Source organism: Lissotriton vulgaris, chromosome 4_1 (assembly GCF_964263255.1).
Source record: "Lissotriton vulgaris chromosome 4_1, aLisVul1.2, whole genome shotgun sequence".
Taxonomy (NCBI): Eukaryota; Metazoa; Chordata; class Amphibia; order Caudata; family Salamandridae; genus Lissotriton; species Lissotriton vulgaris.
This window is the reverse complement of record NC_141691.1, coordinates 730,085,594-730,100,066: the sequence shown is the minus strand read 5'-3', so window position 1 is coordinate 730,100,066 and position 14,473 is coordinate 730,085,594. Positions and strand designations below refer to the sequence as shown.

At 43.4% G+C, this 14,473-nt stretch overlaps 1 protein-coding gene across 1 annotated transcript in view; it reads right to left on the bottom strand.

Moving 5' to 3' along the window:
* The window catches only part of F13A1 (coagulation factor XIII A chain), a 518,463-nt gene that overhangs the window by 246,770 nt on the left and 257,220 nt on the right, over nucleotides 1-14,473 (bottom strand). Inside the window, exon 8 of the mRNA XM_086965028.1 lies at nucleotides 4,079-4,217. Within this exon, the coding sequence (XP_086821154.1) occupies nucleotides 4,079-4,217 (139 nt within the window). The remainder of the gene's footprint in view (nucleotides 1-4,078; nucleotides 4,218-14,473) is intronic.

Below are 14,473 nucleotides of genomic sequence, written 5' to 3'. Positions count from 1 at the left end.
AATCCCCTGGACTCTTTATGAGCACAGAAGCACAAGCGTTAAATCACAAGACAGTTTAAAATACACAAAAGTTGCACAATATGGATGAGCCCTAGGGGCCACCTAAACCATATACTAAGAAAGTGGTATAAGAGATACCAAAGAGAACGGGAACAAGCCTAGGGCCTTGGGAATCGCTGGAGCTATTCGAGACTAGCAATGATTAAGTCGGGAAAGGCCCGCGGGACTCGGTTGCAGTGTCTAAAGTGCACGCACTTCTCAATGTAAAGTCTATGGTGCGTAAAAAGTACAAAGTTAGTTAGTTCGGAACCTTCCGAGTGACCTAGAGCTCTGAAACTTAAGACACAGGCCCTTGAGATGTGTACCAGTGCAGAAGCACCGGCGGAGCTGAGTTACCTCACCCACAGGAAGCGGGTGCACAGGGTCGAAGTAGTGTCGGGTTTCGTCACGCAGGTCGATGGTGCTTGGAGCTGAAGATGCTGCAGGCGGCTCGATGTGAAGAGTTCTGGTGGATTCAAGGGTGGATCTGAAGTTGTGAAGACCTGAAAGCAGAGGGGACAATGTTCAAAGTCACTAGCCAGTGACTACCGTGGAACCAGATTGGAACCAGGCGATGTCGGGTGCAAACAGGCGTTGTTGTGTAGCTTCTCTCTGCAGCCACGTGGACACCGGGGGTTGAGGACGTCTAGGAGTCGGTCACGAGCTGTCCCACGCAAGCTTCTCGCTGTTGGCGGTGTCGGCAACTTGATCGGAGCAAACAGGCCTTGGCTAATGCAAGCCACACAGGAATCAAGAAAGGCTTATCACTCGGACCAGCAAGGTCAGAGCGGGTGCTCCTTTTTACAGGAGCGAGGGCAAGTCTGGAGCAACCAGACCCGTAGTGTAAATCGTAGTTGTAGTTGCCAAGATGGCCGCTGACCACGTGGCTAGTGGCCGGGATGGCGCGTCGAATGGCACAATGCAAAAGGGCCCCACGCAGATCGTGGAGATGCTGGAGGGCTCTTCTTCGGTGCAGGGGCTGCTCGGTGGTGGGGGTTCTCAGTCCCCAAAGCACAACGTCGAGGATGCCTCAGATGCTGCGCAGTCAGCTTTTCGGGTGTCTTCCAAGAGGTCCGGTCCCACGTCACTCGGTGCCTCCACGTGTCCCTTCTTTGCAGGGACTGTGGATCCGGCTGTGAGAGGTCTAGGAGTCTGGTTCTTGTCAGGCTCTGGGCTTGGGCTCCGGCGGGAGGCGGCGGCAAATCAGACGTCGAGTTGCTGGTTGGGGCCTGTGTTCACAGGGTGGCCACTCCTAGGCCACAAGGGAGATTCTCTTCAGTCTTCTGTGCAGCAGAATGTCGAAGTCCAGTCTTCTTCTTAGTGTTAAGTTGATTCAGGATGATCTGCTGTGCAATGGCACTGCTCCCACTCTTATTCCCAATCTGAGGGGTGGATCACCTACTAGGTCCCTCCTCTGGGAGGAACCAGGAAGGGGGGCGGTTACACCCCCTTTCCTTTGTCCAGCTCCTCGCCAGGCCTGGGTCTGGAAAGTCCCAGGACCGGTTTGGACTGGCTTATGCACGGGGACACCTTGTGTGCCCCGGGCATGTCTGATTCTATTCAGCCCTGTCCTACCCAATACACAAAACCCTGTCTGGGGTGGTGCTCACACCTCCCAAGGCAGGAAACCCTTTGTCCAGGCCACCATCTGCCGAGTTTCGGTCAGCAGCAGGAGGCCAGACTCGTGTCTGTGGTGGCAGCATCCATTTTGTGATGCTGAGGCTCTGTTTAACTTTAACATGGGGTTAAGGCTACACACATGTCGTGTCCCTCTAGAAGGGTGGAATGCTATCCCCGTCGACAGAACTGTCGAGGGGATAGTATTCCAATTCGTATGACACCTTACTCGACATGTTTTGATAAAGCCAAACCAAAGATAGCAAATAACCGCGAGGATTATAATGCACTTAAGAGTATATGGTATGGCATTATCCCGGAACAGCTTAGGGAGTGGTTCCCGACAGCTGCAGACAGGCTCAGCTCATGCTAGAGCACCATCTCACATATTTCCAAGCACTCTGCCTCCAGAATTGATGAGGCCTTCCATAGGAGTGGCTGATAGGAACATATGTGTCCAGTTTAAGGTTAGATATATGGATACTATATCTAAGTAAGAGGTGATTACACCAACTTACCCCAGCTGAGTGATCAGCCAGTTGTGTCAAATATGGAGGCCAGGCCAGGGGTGGCACAATACATGCTGCAGGCCCTGGTAGGCCTTGGATACACCTATGCCCTGGGCACCTATGGTGCACTGTTACAGGGGCCTATAAGGTGAACCAGTATCCAATTCGTAATGCACCTAGAGTGCACTGGCAGTAATTTAGAGAGAGAACAGCAGGCTGTGGGTCTGATTAGCAGGCCCACAGCCACATTAAGTCATAAACCAGTGAAGCAAAAAGCAATAAATTTGGGGTGACCATAGGATAGCAGACCCTACTCTCCTACACTTATTTCCAGATGTACCACTTTTAGTAAATATGGGAATGCATCAGAAAACCATGGGAGTTTCATGGGAACACCCAGGCAGTGGCTTCCAGGGCAGAGTAATGCAATGCAGTGATTTGCGCTGTGTTCCATTACTCCAGATTTATGGAGCCACTCAGGTTCACGCAAAAGGTGCCTTGCTTGGCTTCATAAATCGCATTTTGGGCTTTTGTTGCTCTTGCACCCCGTTGCATGGTGCAAGCTCAGTGCAGCTCCCCTCATAAATATGTCTCATAGCACCTAGGTGAAGTTGCAAATAAACGTAAGGACCTTTTCACAAAAGTATTTCGTAGTATGTGAAGTAGTCTTCAGTAGTACTCTTTTGCATAGTCTCACTTGCCTTTACGAATTGGCCCGATGTCTGAAATGGGAATGAAATATAAATATTCCTACAGAATTAGTAGAAATAGAAAAGGAGTGTGCTCATGTTGCATTTTTACTTGTCGAGAGTTGGAACTTTCGGGCATGTAAGAGTATGTAACAGAGTACTCCTGTAGCACTACCTCTCTTATTTATAAATACTTTTCTGCTCTACCCTTCAGTTTACAGGCTACCTGTTCACAGGTAGGAGTGGGTGTATCTTGTACAATTCTGTGTAGCATAATCACATGGAATTAGCTAGGACTTCCACAAGATTGTACTTGAATTACGCAAGAAGAGTAATTCTGCATTTAGCACTATTTCATAGTGCAAAAATACCCCTCGTATTAAAAATGGATACATTTTGTGCTAATAAATGCAGCTAAATGCAACAGAACATGAATATCGAGTGCGAGCAGCTCCCAGCGCTTGCTAAATGTGCTCTCAGGGTATGAATATTCCCCAATTTATTACTGGCATTTAGCGCTAGTTTCTTACCATATAATGCATCTTTACGTCCAAAATGGATGCGAGGATGTATTTTGCTCTAAGAAACAGTGCTAAATACAACAGAACACGAATAGTGAGAGCTAGCTGCTGCTCGTGCTTGCTAAATATGCTCTTGCTGTAGGAATTTTTTCCCCGAAATTACTGAAAATTACACGAGCAGGTGTAATCACGTAATTATCTGTAATTCTGCATTATTGAGTAACACGGAATTACCATAATGATTCCCATTATTCCAGCGTAATCAAAAATCTGCCCAGACCTATTTAAAGGCAGTATGTAAAGTTAATTTTGAGGACGTACATCCTTCTTCAAAGTTGTATTACATATCAAAAACTCCTGGTCTACCATTTGTGATCATCTATTTAACTACTTGAGAAAATATGTGCAATTTTGATTTAGTGCAGGGTTATCAACATGAATAAATGCAATAACAATTAGTCATAAAAAGTACGGCATTTCCCCACAAGTTAGTGGACTACTGCTCCAAATTAATTTTGACCAGACCCACATTTTCCTTAAAAAGTTACAGATCTGTATTTAATATCAAACTTCTAGTATTGATTGCTTGTGATCATGATATTGAAGACCTGCAGTACAAAATAGACCATGCAGCTCTATACATAGATGACAAGTGCTAAAAGGTATTGGAACCATGTGCACCACTCAAGCTGTCTGAACTCACCAGATAGAGTCCTTTGTCAGTTTGGGGTTTGGTCTCCCCTCTTCATCAAGGTACACGTCAGTTTGCAAATTAGCGTCATTGTCATGGGCTGAGAAATAATTGGTGACCACTCGAGCTGGAATGCCAATGCAACGCAAAACTGTAGTAAAGAAAAAAGACAAACCTGAGCCTTAACTCATGCAAGAAGAATAGCTCTAGAGATACCAAGTGACTATAAATTTCATATGGCTCCCTATAAGGATTATCACACATGGAAAACAGTATGAAAAAATATGGAGCATGCAAGAAAAGTGCCCACTTTATTAGCCCACAATGGCTGCCAAAGTTGGTGGCGTTTTAAATGTTCATTACATATATATGTATATATATATATATATATATATATATATATATATATATATATATATATATATATATATATATATATATATATATATATATATATTTATATGTATATATATATTCACTGAAAAAAAACAGGTTTCAGGGGTGTTATAGTTAGCAGGACATTTCATTTCATTTCAAAACAGTATGAAAGAATATGGAGCATGCAAGAAAAGTGCCCACTTTATTAGCCCACAATGGCTGCCAAAGAAGGTGGCGTTTTAAATGTTCATTACATAGGTTTCAGGGGTGTTATAGTTAGCAGGACATTTCATGCATACAAAACCATTGAAATTCCTCCTTTATAGTTAGTTTTACTAACTATAACTCGCGCGCCCGCAATCCACTGCTGATGATGTCACATATGACATCATTCATGACATGGTCAGTGACATCACGGATGACATCTCAAATGACATCACTGATGACATCCCTGATGAAATCATCCAGTGAATGTGGTTAGGTTCAATATTTAAATATATATTATATATATATAGCAATCTGTATTGAAGACTGACTGGATGTATAAGTGTCTGGATGGAGGATTTAGTAGCACTGTCATTGACTGTCTAAGTGACTAATTTAAAGTGTCTCACTAAATATATGGGATAGTGACTAAACTGTGTGAATATCTGTTTCACTGTATCTCTTGTTGTGTAAACTATTACATAAATTGTTTAATAGCTATGTAAAGTCTATATTAGTATTAATTAATTAAGTGAGTATTTGTATAGGATAGTGAATGTGTGTGTGGTTGGATGGGAGGTGTGTGACTGTCCAAAGATGTATAAATAGTTGATTTAGTAGGTATATGAGTTAAGACTGCATGTGGAAACACTTGTCCGGTGAGTAAATCTCTTTATGGGTGTGGTGATGAGTAAATATATTTCTCAATGATACATGTCTAACAAAGTAGAAATATAAAACTCAGTGTATGTGACAGTTGTTTATAAATAAGTATACTTAACACTCAGTAATTGTATGAGTGTATCGAAAACTTTATACATCTAATAGTGATTTCATAACACACTAAGTATGAGTTACTATCTATATGAATGAATGAAGTGGTGTTTGTATAAGTGTGTAGCTTAGTAAATGTAAGTATGATCAATTGTTTGCATACGTGAGTAGGATGACTGCATAAGTGAATAGGATGTGTGCTGGTGTGTAATGTCGATGTAAGTGTATAAGTATATTTAATAATGTTCTATTGATCTTTGTTAGCATGTATGAGTGAATCTTTAGGTAAGTGTTTAGATGTGTGTGTAGATGTAGGAATCACTCAGTGGGTTTTTAGAAACTTGTATTGGTGTGTCAATGGTTTCAAATATGGTACTCCATATTTTAGAATGAGTGTTGAAAGGTTATACTAGTGTATGATGAGTTGTATCAGATTGCCACATGGATGATGTCATCAGTGATGCCATCTGTGATGCCATTTGAGATGTCATCAGTGATGTCACTGACCATGTCATGAATGATGTAATATGTGACATCAGCAGCAGTGGATTGCATGCGCGCGAGTTATAGTTATAACGGAGGAATTTCAATGGTTTTGTATGCATGAAATGTCCTGCTAACTGTAACACCCCTGAAACCTATGTTTTTTCAGTGAATTTCTAAGGTTTTTTAAATGGAAATTCCTAACTATAACTTGTCTGAAACCTATGTTTTTTTCAGTGAATTTCAAAGGTTTTTTAAATGCTAATTCCTCACTATAACATGTCTGAAATCTATGGTTTTTTCAGTAAATTTCAAAGGTTTTGTAAATGACAATTTTTAAATGTATTAATTGTTATTTTTATTTTTTTATACTTATTTACTATTTTTTTTTAAACAATTTATTTTTAGATATTTTATTTTTTGAATTACATTATACATTACATTACAAAATATACTTTCTCAGAATGAATTACTTTAGTTTAAATACTTTGCAAATAGGCAATAGACTTTTAAGTGCAGTAGTTACAATTGTAATGCGCAACACAATTTCAGACACAATGCAACATTGAGCTCAATGTGAATTTCTAGTTAAATTCAATTAGTTACTTTTTGGATTACTTTTCTAACCACAGGACTGGATCCTAGACGCAGTCCTGGGACATCTCCTGTAAACAGTTGAGTAAAAGCGTTTTGGTTACAGTAGTGATTTTTAAGGAATATTTTTGTATTTTAAAAGTTGACACAGAAACGTTTTCACATAGAATCACCAATGTTGTCCATAGGAGGAAATTCACTTAACAGGTAAGTAGTGTTAACGTTACTTTTTCTTACTCAGTGGTGGATCCTGGATCCAGCACGTGTGCATCTCCTGTAAACAGTCGAAATAATGCATTTAAGTCATACAGGCAATTTTTAAGCAATATTTTTAGTTTGTGAAAATAGACACTTAGAAACTTTTCTGGTGAAAACCACACAATGGATTCCTATGGAAGGAAATACAAGTCACTGGTAAGTACGCGTAGAATTACTTTTCAAGGTCAGTGCTGGGCTAAAAGATGCAGCACTGGGTTCTCTCCTGATAACAGGTGAGTAAATCGGAAATCATAGTTCGGCTGATTTAGAGGAATATTTGTACGTTTAAAAAATCGACACTTAGAAACTTTTCTGCTGAAAACCACACAATGGATTCCTATGGAAGGAAATACAAGTTACTGGTAAGTACGCTTAGAATTACTTTTCAGGGTCAGCGCTGGGCTAAAAGATGCCGCACTGGGTTCTCTCCTGATAACAGGTGAGTAAATCAGAATTCGTATTTCGGCTGATTTTAGAGGAATATTTGTACAATGGTGAAGGAAGGGGGCGGGGCCTGAGGTGACTGTGGCGCGTTTTAAGTTGAGGAATTAATTCCTCTTCAATCCTGCGGTCCCCTGGGGGCCAACTAGCCCACAAGGTACCTCCAGAATGCGCCAGGTAGCTGCATTGCAGAGTGGTGTTCAGAGGCCACGCCCCTTTTTACAACACTCCACAACACAGCTCTGTGGGGCTTACTGGAGGTACCTGGTGGGCAAGTTGGCTCCTAGGGGACCTCTGGATTGAAGAGGAATTAATTCCCCAAATTAAAACGCGCCACTGGGCGTGTTTGCACACATATCACCTCAGCCCCACCCCCTACCTTCACCACTGTGCAAACGTGCCCGTGGTGTGTTTTTTACGTTGGAGGATTAAGTCCCCTTGAATCCTGAGGTCCCCTGGCAGCCAACTAGCCCACCAGGTACCTCCAGTATGAGCCAGGGAGCTACGTCGCAGAGAGGTGTTCAGAGGCCACGCCCCTTTTTACAACACTCTGCAACGCAGCTCTGTGGCGCTTAGTGGAGATACCTGGTGGGCTAGTTGGCCCCCAGGGGACCTCTGGATTGAAGAAGAATTAATTTCCCAACTTAAAACGCGCCACAGGGCATGTTTGCAAACATATCACCTCAGGCCCCGCCCCCTACATTCACTACTGTGCAAACGCACCCGTGGCGCGTTTTAAGTTGGGGTATTAAGTCCCCTTGAATCCTGAGGTCCTCTGGTGGCCAACTAGCCCACCAGGTACCGCCAGTAAGCGCCACAGAGCTGCGTTGCAGAGAGGTGTGAAAAGGGGCATGGCCTCAGAAGACCTCTCTGCAACACAGCCCCCTGGCACATACTGGAGGTTCCTGGTGGGCTAGTTGGCCCCCAGGGACCGCCAGTTTCCAAGGGGAATTTGTTTCCCCTATGCAAACGCGCCAGGGGGCGCATTTGCAGAGTGGTACAAGGAGGGGCGTAGCCTCCGGCCCAATCCCGTTTTTTTCTTTTTTAAAGAAGGGGGGCTGTGTAGCCCCCCTTCTTTTTCTAATTTATTGGCCCTGGGGACCCCATCCCCCAGTGCCTGCCCCCAATTTTTAATTTAAAAAAAATCGGGAAGGGGGCCGCGTGGCACCCCTCCCGAGGCCATAATTTGCCCCGGGGACCCAATCCCCCGGGGCATGGCCCTTCATTTTTTTAATTGTTATTTTGGAGGGGACTGCCTTGCCCCCCTCCTGTGGCCAGTTCTGGCCCCGGGGACCCCATCCCCCGGGGCCGTTTCTTTTTTTTAATGGTTTATTTTGGGGGGAGGGAGGCCGCGTGGCCCCCCTCCCGGGCAACTACTAGCCCCAGGGACCCCATCACCCTGGGCTGGCCCACTTTGTTGGGGGCCATGGGGGGTCCCCAATCCCCCCAAGGTCCCAGCCGGCTCCCCGGGCCCTGCGGGAGCCGGCATTGCTTTTCCGCATGGGGAGCAGCTAACATGCTGCTCCCCCTGTGGAAAAGCAATCTGCTTCCCTATTTGGAAGATCTTCCAAATAGGAAAGCAGTTTGCAATGACAGGGTGGGAGCCGCGAGGCTCCTGCCCTGTCATTGCAAACCACAGTGCAAACCCATTGCAAACCACAGTGTTCCGGGGTGGGCACCCCGGGACACTGCAGGAGCCGGCCCTGGGGGGTGGCGGTCCCCAGGGCCATCTTGGACTCCAGGAGGGGGGCACGTGGCCCCCCTCCCACACTTTGAAGAAGCCCTGGGGTGGCGGTCTCCGGGGCTGGGGGGCTTCAGAGCCCCCCTCACTTAATGTTTTGAAGCCCTGGGTGGTGGCAGTCCCCAGGGCTGAGGGGGCCTGAGAGCCCCCCACCCAATTCAAGAAGCACCGGGGTTGGCGGTCCCCGGGGCTGCGGTGTGAGCAGTGAGGCCCCCGCCTATAATATGTTGAAATGTTGAAGCCCCGGGAGTGGCGGTCCCCGGGGCTGGGGGGGCCTGAGAGCTCCCCCACCCACTTTAAACAAGTCCCGGGGGGTGGCGGTCCCTGTGGCTGCGGGGGGGGGTGAGTCCCTTCGCATATATTAAGTTAGAGCCCCAGGGAGTGGCGGTCCCCGGGGCAGTGTTGGGACCCCCACACTATTTGATGATGCCCCTGGGATTTGGCCTCCCCGGGGGCAAATTAGCATATTTAGCGCAGGAGACAGAGTTTCTTTTTTTTATCAGCAGGATGCACGTATCCTGTGCACATCCTCCTATTTTTTTTTTAAAGAATTTTTGGGGCCTTGGGGGTCCTTGTGGGACCCTCTGAGCAGGCCTAGGTGGTCAGGGTGTTTCTACCCTGCCCCCTTTTCGCGTTTCGGGACGTTTGTTTTTGGTTTTCTTGTGCCTCGGTTCTATACAGATATAGATCTATATATCTATTTAGATAGATATATAGATATATATATAGATATATAGATAGATAGATATATAGATATGTACAAACAGTGCGCATGAGCGTTCACCTAAATATATAGAAATATGTATATTTTTGCCATGACCTTATGCCCTTAAAATATATATTTTTTTTTGCTATCATGCATAGGTCACATTCAAGTTTATTACCACAGTGGAGTGAAACTAACATGAGAACAAGCATTGGCAAAGCCAATAGGTCTCACCTATGGAAGAGCTATTGAATTTTCCAATGTGTTTTAGCCATGTTGTACACCAGCATGGCTGCTGCTCAGCATGGCTAAAAGCTAATGGCATAGAGGAGAGTGCCTTGGAGCGGCGTGTCGTAGCGTGGAATGGAGTGGTGTAGAGAAGAATGGAATGCCGTAGAGTAGAGTGTCATTGAATGTAGTGAAGTGTTGTAGAGTGGAGGGGCGTAGATTGGAGGGGCGTAGAATGAGGGGCATAGAGTGGAGGAGCGTAGAGTGGAGAAGCATGGAGTAGAGTGTAGTAGAGCAGAGTAGAGTGGTGTAGAGTTGAATGGAGTAGTGTTCAGGCCCTGGGGACCCCATCTCCTGGGGCTATTATAATTTGTAAGTGGAGGGGGCATGCAACCTCCCTCCCCAAGTCTTAAAGGTCCTGGGAACCCCATACCCAGCAGCTGTATTTTTTTTTTAACGGGGAGGAGGGTGCATGCCCCCCCTCCCTGTACCTGCTCAGGCCCCGGGAACCCCATCCCAAGGGCCAACTTTATTTTAAAAGGGTAGGGAACTAGGCACCCTCTCCCAGAGGCGATATCATCTCCGGGGACCCCAAACCCGTTACCCGAAACTTAAGTGTCCTCGGGAACACTGTGGTTCCCTGCCCGGTAGAGTGCGGTCATACACAGAAGGAAAGTAACGCATGATACTCGCCTCCATGTCGTTAATAGAATTAGACCTTTCCATCATTAACACTTGAAAATCCACATTGTTTCCAAAAAAGCAGCAGTCAGAAATCAATGTACAGCATACACTATAGGCACACTATTGATACAGCACTCAACATTGGGACACATAGAGCTCTCTATTTCTATGACTTATTGTGAAGAAGTTTCCTAATGAAGATGTAATATGTATTGTTGGCAATGCAGGAGTTGCCTTTCATTGTACTGTGAAGCTGGATTAAAAGGTCCTTGCAGTGCACACACATAACAGAAGAGAGAAGAAGAAAGTTTTAGCACTGCAAACGCCTCTCCATTGTTAAAAGACAAATTACCTGGATGGGCCTGGCGGCATATGTATGTATTGATTAAGCTTAATTCAAATGCTTTCATAGGCTTTCAGCGCGTGAGCCATCAGGGCCCTTTGAAAATAATTAGACTGACAATTCCAAGATGGACGACTCCGCTCACTTTTTCACATGACGTTTTAGCATTTATAACTGATGACTAGTGGCACTATTCAATATCACAACCTTGGAAGGCCTTATCTGATGGAGTCATTAAGTACTGGAAGATTAATGGCTGGCAATTAAAGGAAAAGCAGACAGTCCTCTGCAGTGAATGCTACTTTCCAGCCAGCACCACTCAAATGCTGCCCTGGCAGAGGTCTGTGATGCTACCTCTTGGTAGAAGAGGAAGTGGGAAAGTGGAAAACTGAAATTAATAACTATTGCAAATCTAACTGCACACAGGAGATACAAATACATGTGCATATGCAGAAACACACATTTTGTGGGCAGCAGCAGTGAGTGAATCAGTTGTGACAAGACCAAAGGACTTTCTGGCATTAAATAGGTGTAGGCATGGCTTGCGTAACTTAGTGTAGTGTAGTCACATGGAATTACCTAGAAATTCAGCGACATTACGTTTGAATTATGCACGAGTAATTCCACATTTAGAGCTATTTCTCAGCACAAAAATACCCCCTCTCATCCTAAATGGATGCAAGGAAGCTTTTTGCGCTAAGACATAGTGGTAAATGCAACAGAACATGAATAGCGAGCACTAGGTGCCACTTGCACTTGCTTAATGTGGTCTTGGAATAGGATTTTCCCCCAATTTACTACTGACACTAAACACTACTTTCATAGTGCAAAAAGCACCATTGCATCTAAAATGGGTGCAAGGATACATTTTGCACAAAGAAACATTGCTAAATGTAGCAGAACACAAATAGCGAGCACAAGCAGCCGCTTGCACTCGCTAGATATGCTCTCGCATTAGGAATTTTTCCCTCAAATTACTCTTAATTATGTGGGGAGGAGTAATCGTGTAATTATCAGTAATTCCACATCAAAGAGTAATGCAGAATTACCAAAATTACCTCAATTACTCTGACATTATTGAAATTCCGCCCAGTCCTAGCTTTAAGGTGGTTCATAAAAAGAAAACTGATTTTTAAAATACTTATGAAAATTAATGATACAAGGTCCAATTCACAAATGTATGAGTAAAAAAATAAAAATAAGATTGAAAAAGAAAAATAGATATCTGCTTTTAAAAACAGAAAGCTTGATTCACAAAATGTGTATTTTGGGTTGAAAATTAACTTATGTACTCATGCAGAATATGTTGTCAACATAAGGCTTACAGCCTACATAGCAAGCAATGTGTCACTCACAGTTAGAAATGATGAAGGAGGAAGACAGGGACAGTTAAGGGCAGCGACATGTTTGCTTCTGACAACAAACTCAGAACTTCACAGTCAGCCAGCCCCCCAAAAATTGTAGGGGGTTTTCGTCTTTGGACATGCTTAGCTTAGTTATGTTTCCAAGGTCCTTTTTAGGAAAAATACCATAAAGAACTCATATCCCGATTGTTCATAACAAAAGTATTTAGCTATCTCTCCAGAACCAGATGCTCTTGAGAGGCTGAGAGTACTCTGATACTTAAAAAGACCTTGAAGCTCTTCTCTTTGAATGACACCTGGCCTAACACCACTCCTACCCTGTTATGCTCCTGCCAAGTGCATATGAACCTCAACCAGCATGAACAAATCATGATCATCTCTTGGTGCTGTACCACCTGCTTTCAAGGGAATTTGTTTAAGCAACTATTAATGATTCAAGTTTAACTAGAAAGGATAAATCAATGATCCTTATAAGAATTCAATTCCACAAAATGAGTTAATAATTATAAAAGAACACAATTCATCAAAACACAAAAGGAATACATGGATAACAAACACAAACACAAAAGGTGTATAGGAAAAATAGAATTTATCAAGTGGTAAAACAGTTAATTTCATATACAGATATAGTTGATTTGAAATTGATTAGGTCTGCAGGTATACAAACAATATGTTAATGGGTAACTCTACAGAACCTAAAAACACCTATCCAAAATCCAAATACGTAACATAAAGTAAGGATGAGGCGGAGGCCGACGTTTTGGTCTCCTAGAGAGAACTTTGTGAGACCATCTTCAGGACTGGTGTCAATTGGGAACTGTATATTAACCAAGTGTAATCTCAATTTAGATGCTGGACAACGTTATTTTTCGAGTTGCTAATCCAAAAAGCGGGTGTGGTTACTCCCAGTATCAAAGATGGGCCTCACCGATACACATTCAGTTTCAGTGGCAACGGAGGTCAAAAGCCGAGCACATCCAATCTAGGGGTCGGTGTTAAAATCGTAAAGACAAACAGAGTAAGTAGCGTTGTTCGCTTAACCCACGGAATAAAGAGGAGCGATTCCAAATCTCTCAGTCCAATAGTGATTTAGTTGTGCCAAGAGGTGTGTCGCATTATTGGCGTGGTAAACCGAGTGGAAATCTCGGTTACGAGCTGGACTCCTTTTTGCCGACCACAGAGAGAGTTTGAAGAATTATATTAATTATTCTGAAGATCTACATGATCCATTTTGCCTCTCTGGGATCGATATTTCCACTCGGTTGAAGATATAATAGCTTATAAAACTCATTAAATGCTGCCAATATATCCCCCTTAAAGGTTTTCACTTCCCCACTAAGATCTCGAATTTTAAAAATCTCATTAGCCATTGCCCTTTGACGTAGACTTTGCGCTAACACTTTCCCTGTTTGTTCACTCAGTTCATAGCTTTCTAACCTGTGCTGGTTATGTTGTAGGGCGACCTGATCTGCAATATGAGAATAAACTAGGCTGTGTTTAATGGACAACTCGAGTTGAGATTCCTCTATATGTTCATTCGCTTTGATACTTTCAGCTAAACGTATTTCTGCCTTTAAGACCATATCACAATCTTTCTTAAATTTATTGCGTTTATTCTTCAATTGGAAATTTGAATGCTTTAGAGTCTCTCCTCTTATTATAGATTTAAATGTATCCCAAACTATTGGAACGGAGGCCGTCTCATTATTAATCTGAAAAAACTCTTGAATTATTTTAGTCATATGCTGTATATAGTCTTGTTCCAATAGCAAATTCTTCTGAAACGACCAGGCCGTTTTTATACCTGGCCCACCTAATATTAAACAAAGGTCTAAACGCAAAGGATTATGGTCTGATAACAATTTAGGTAGGACTTCTAGCCTTATTTTGTCCATAAAAAATTGAGATAAAAAAAATTATCAAGACGGACAAATTTCCTATGCGACGCAGAAAAAAAACTAAAGCCAGGATCCTTCGCATGAAGAGTGTGCCAAGAGTCCAAAAGACCATTATCTCATACCAGGGTCCTCAGAGCATTAAAAGTCTGTGGTTTAAATCCTGTGTATCTCTCACTTTGTCTGATAATAAAACTGGCTCCCATATGAGTATTTAATTTGCCACAAAAGATAATAGAGATATTACACAGGGTGAGCTCCAAATTTAGAAAATTGAACAGCTCAAAGTCATCCAAATTAAGACCATAAACAGT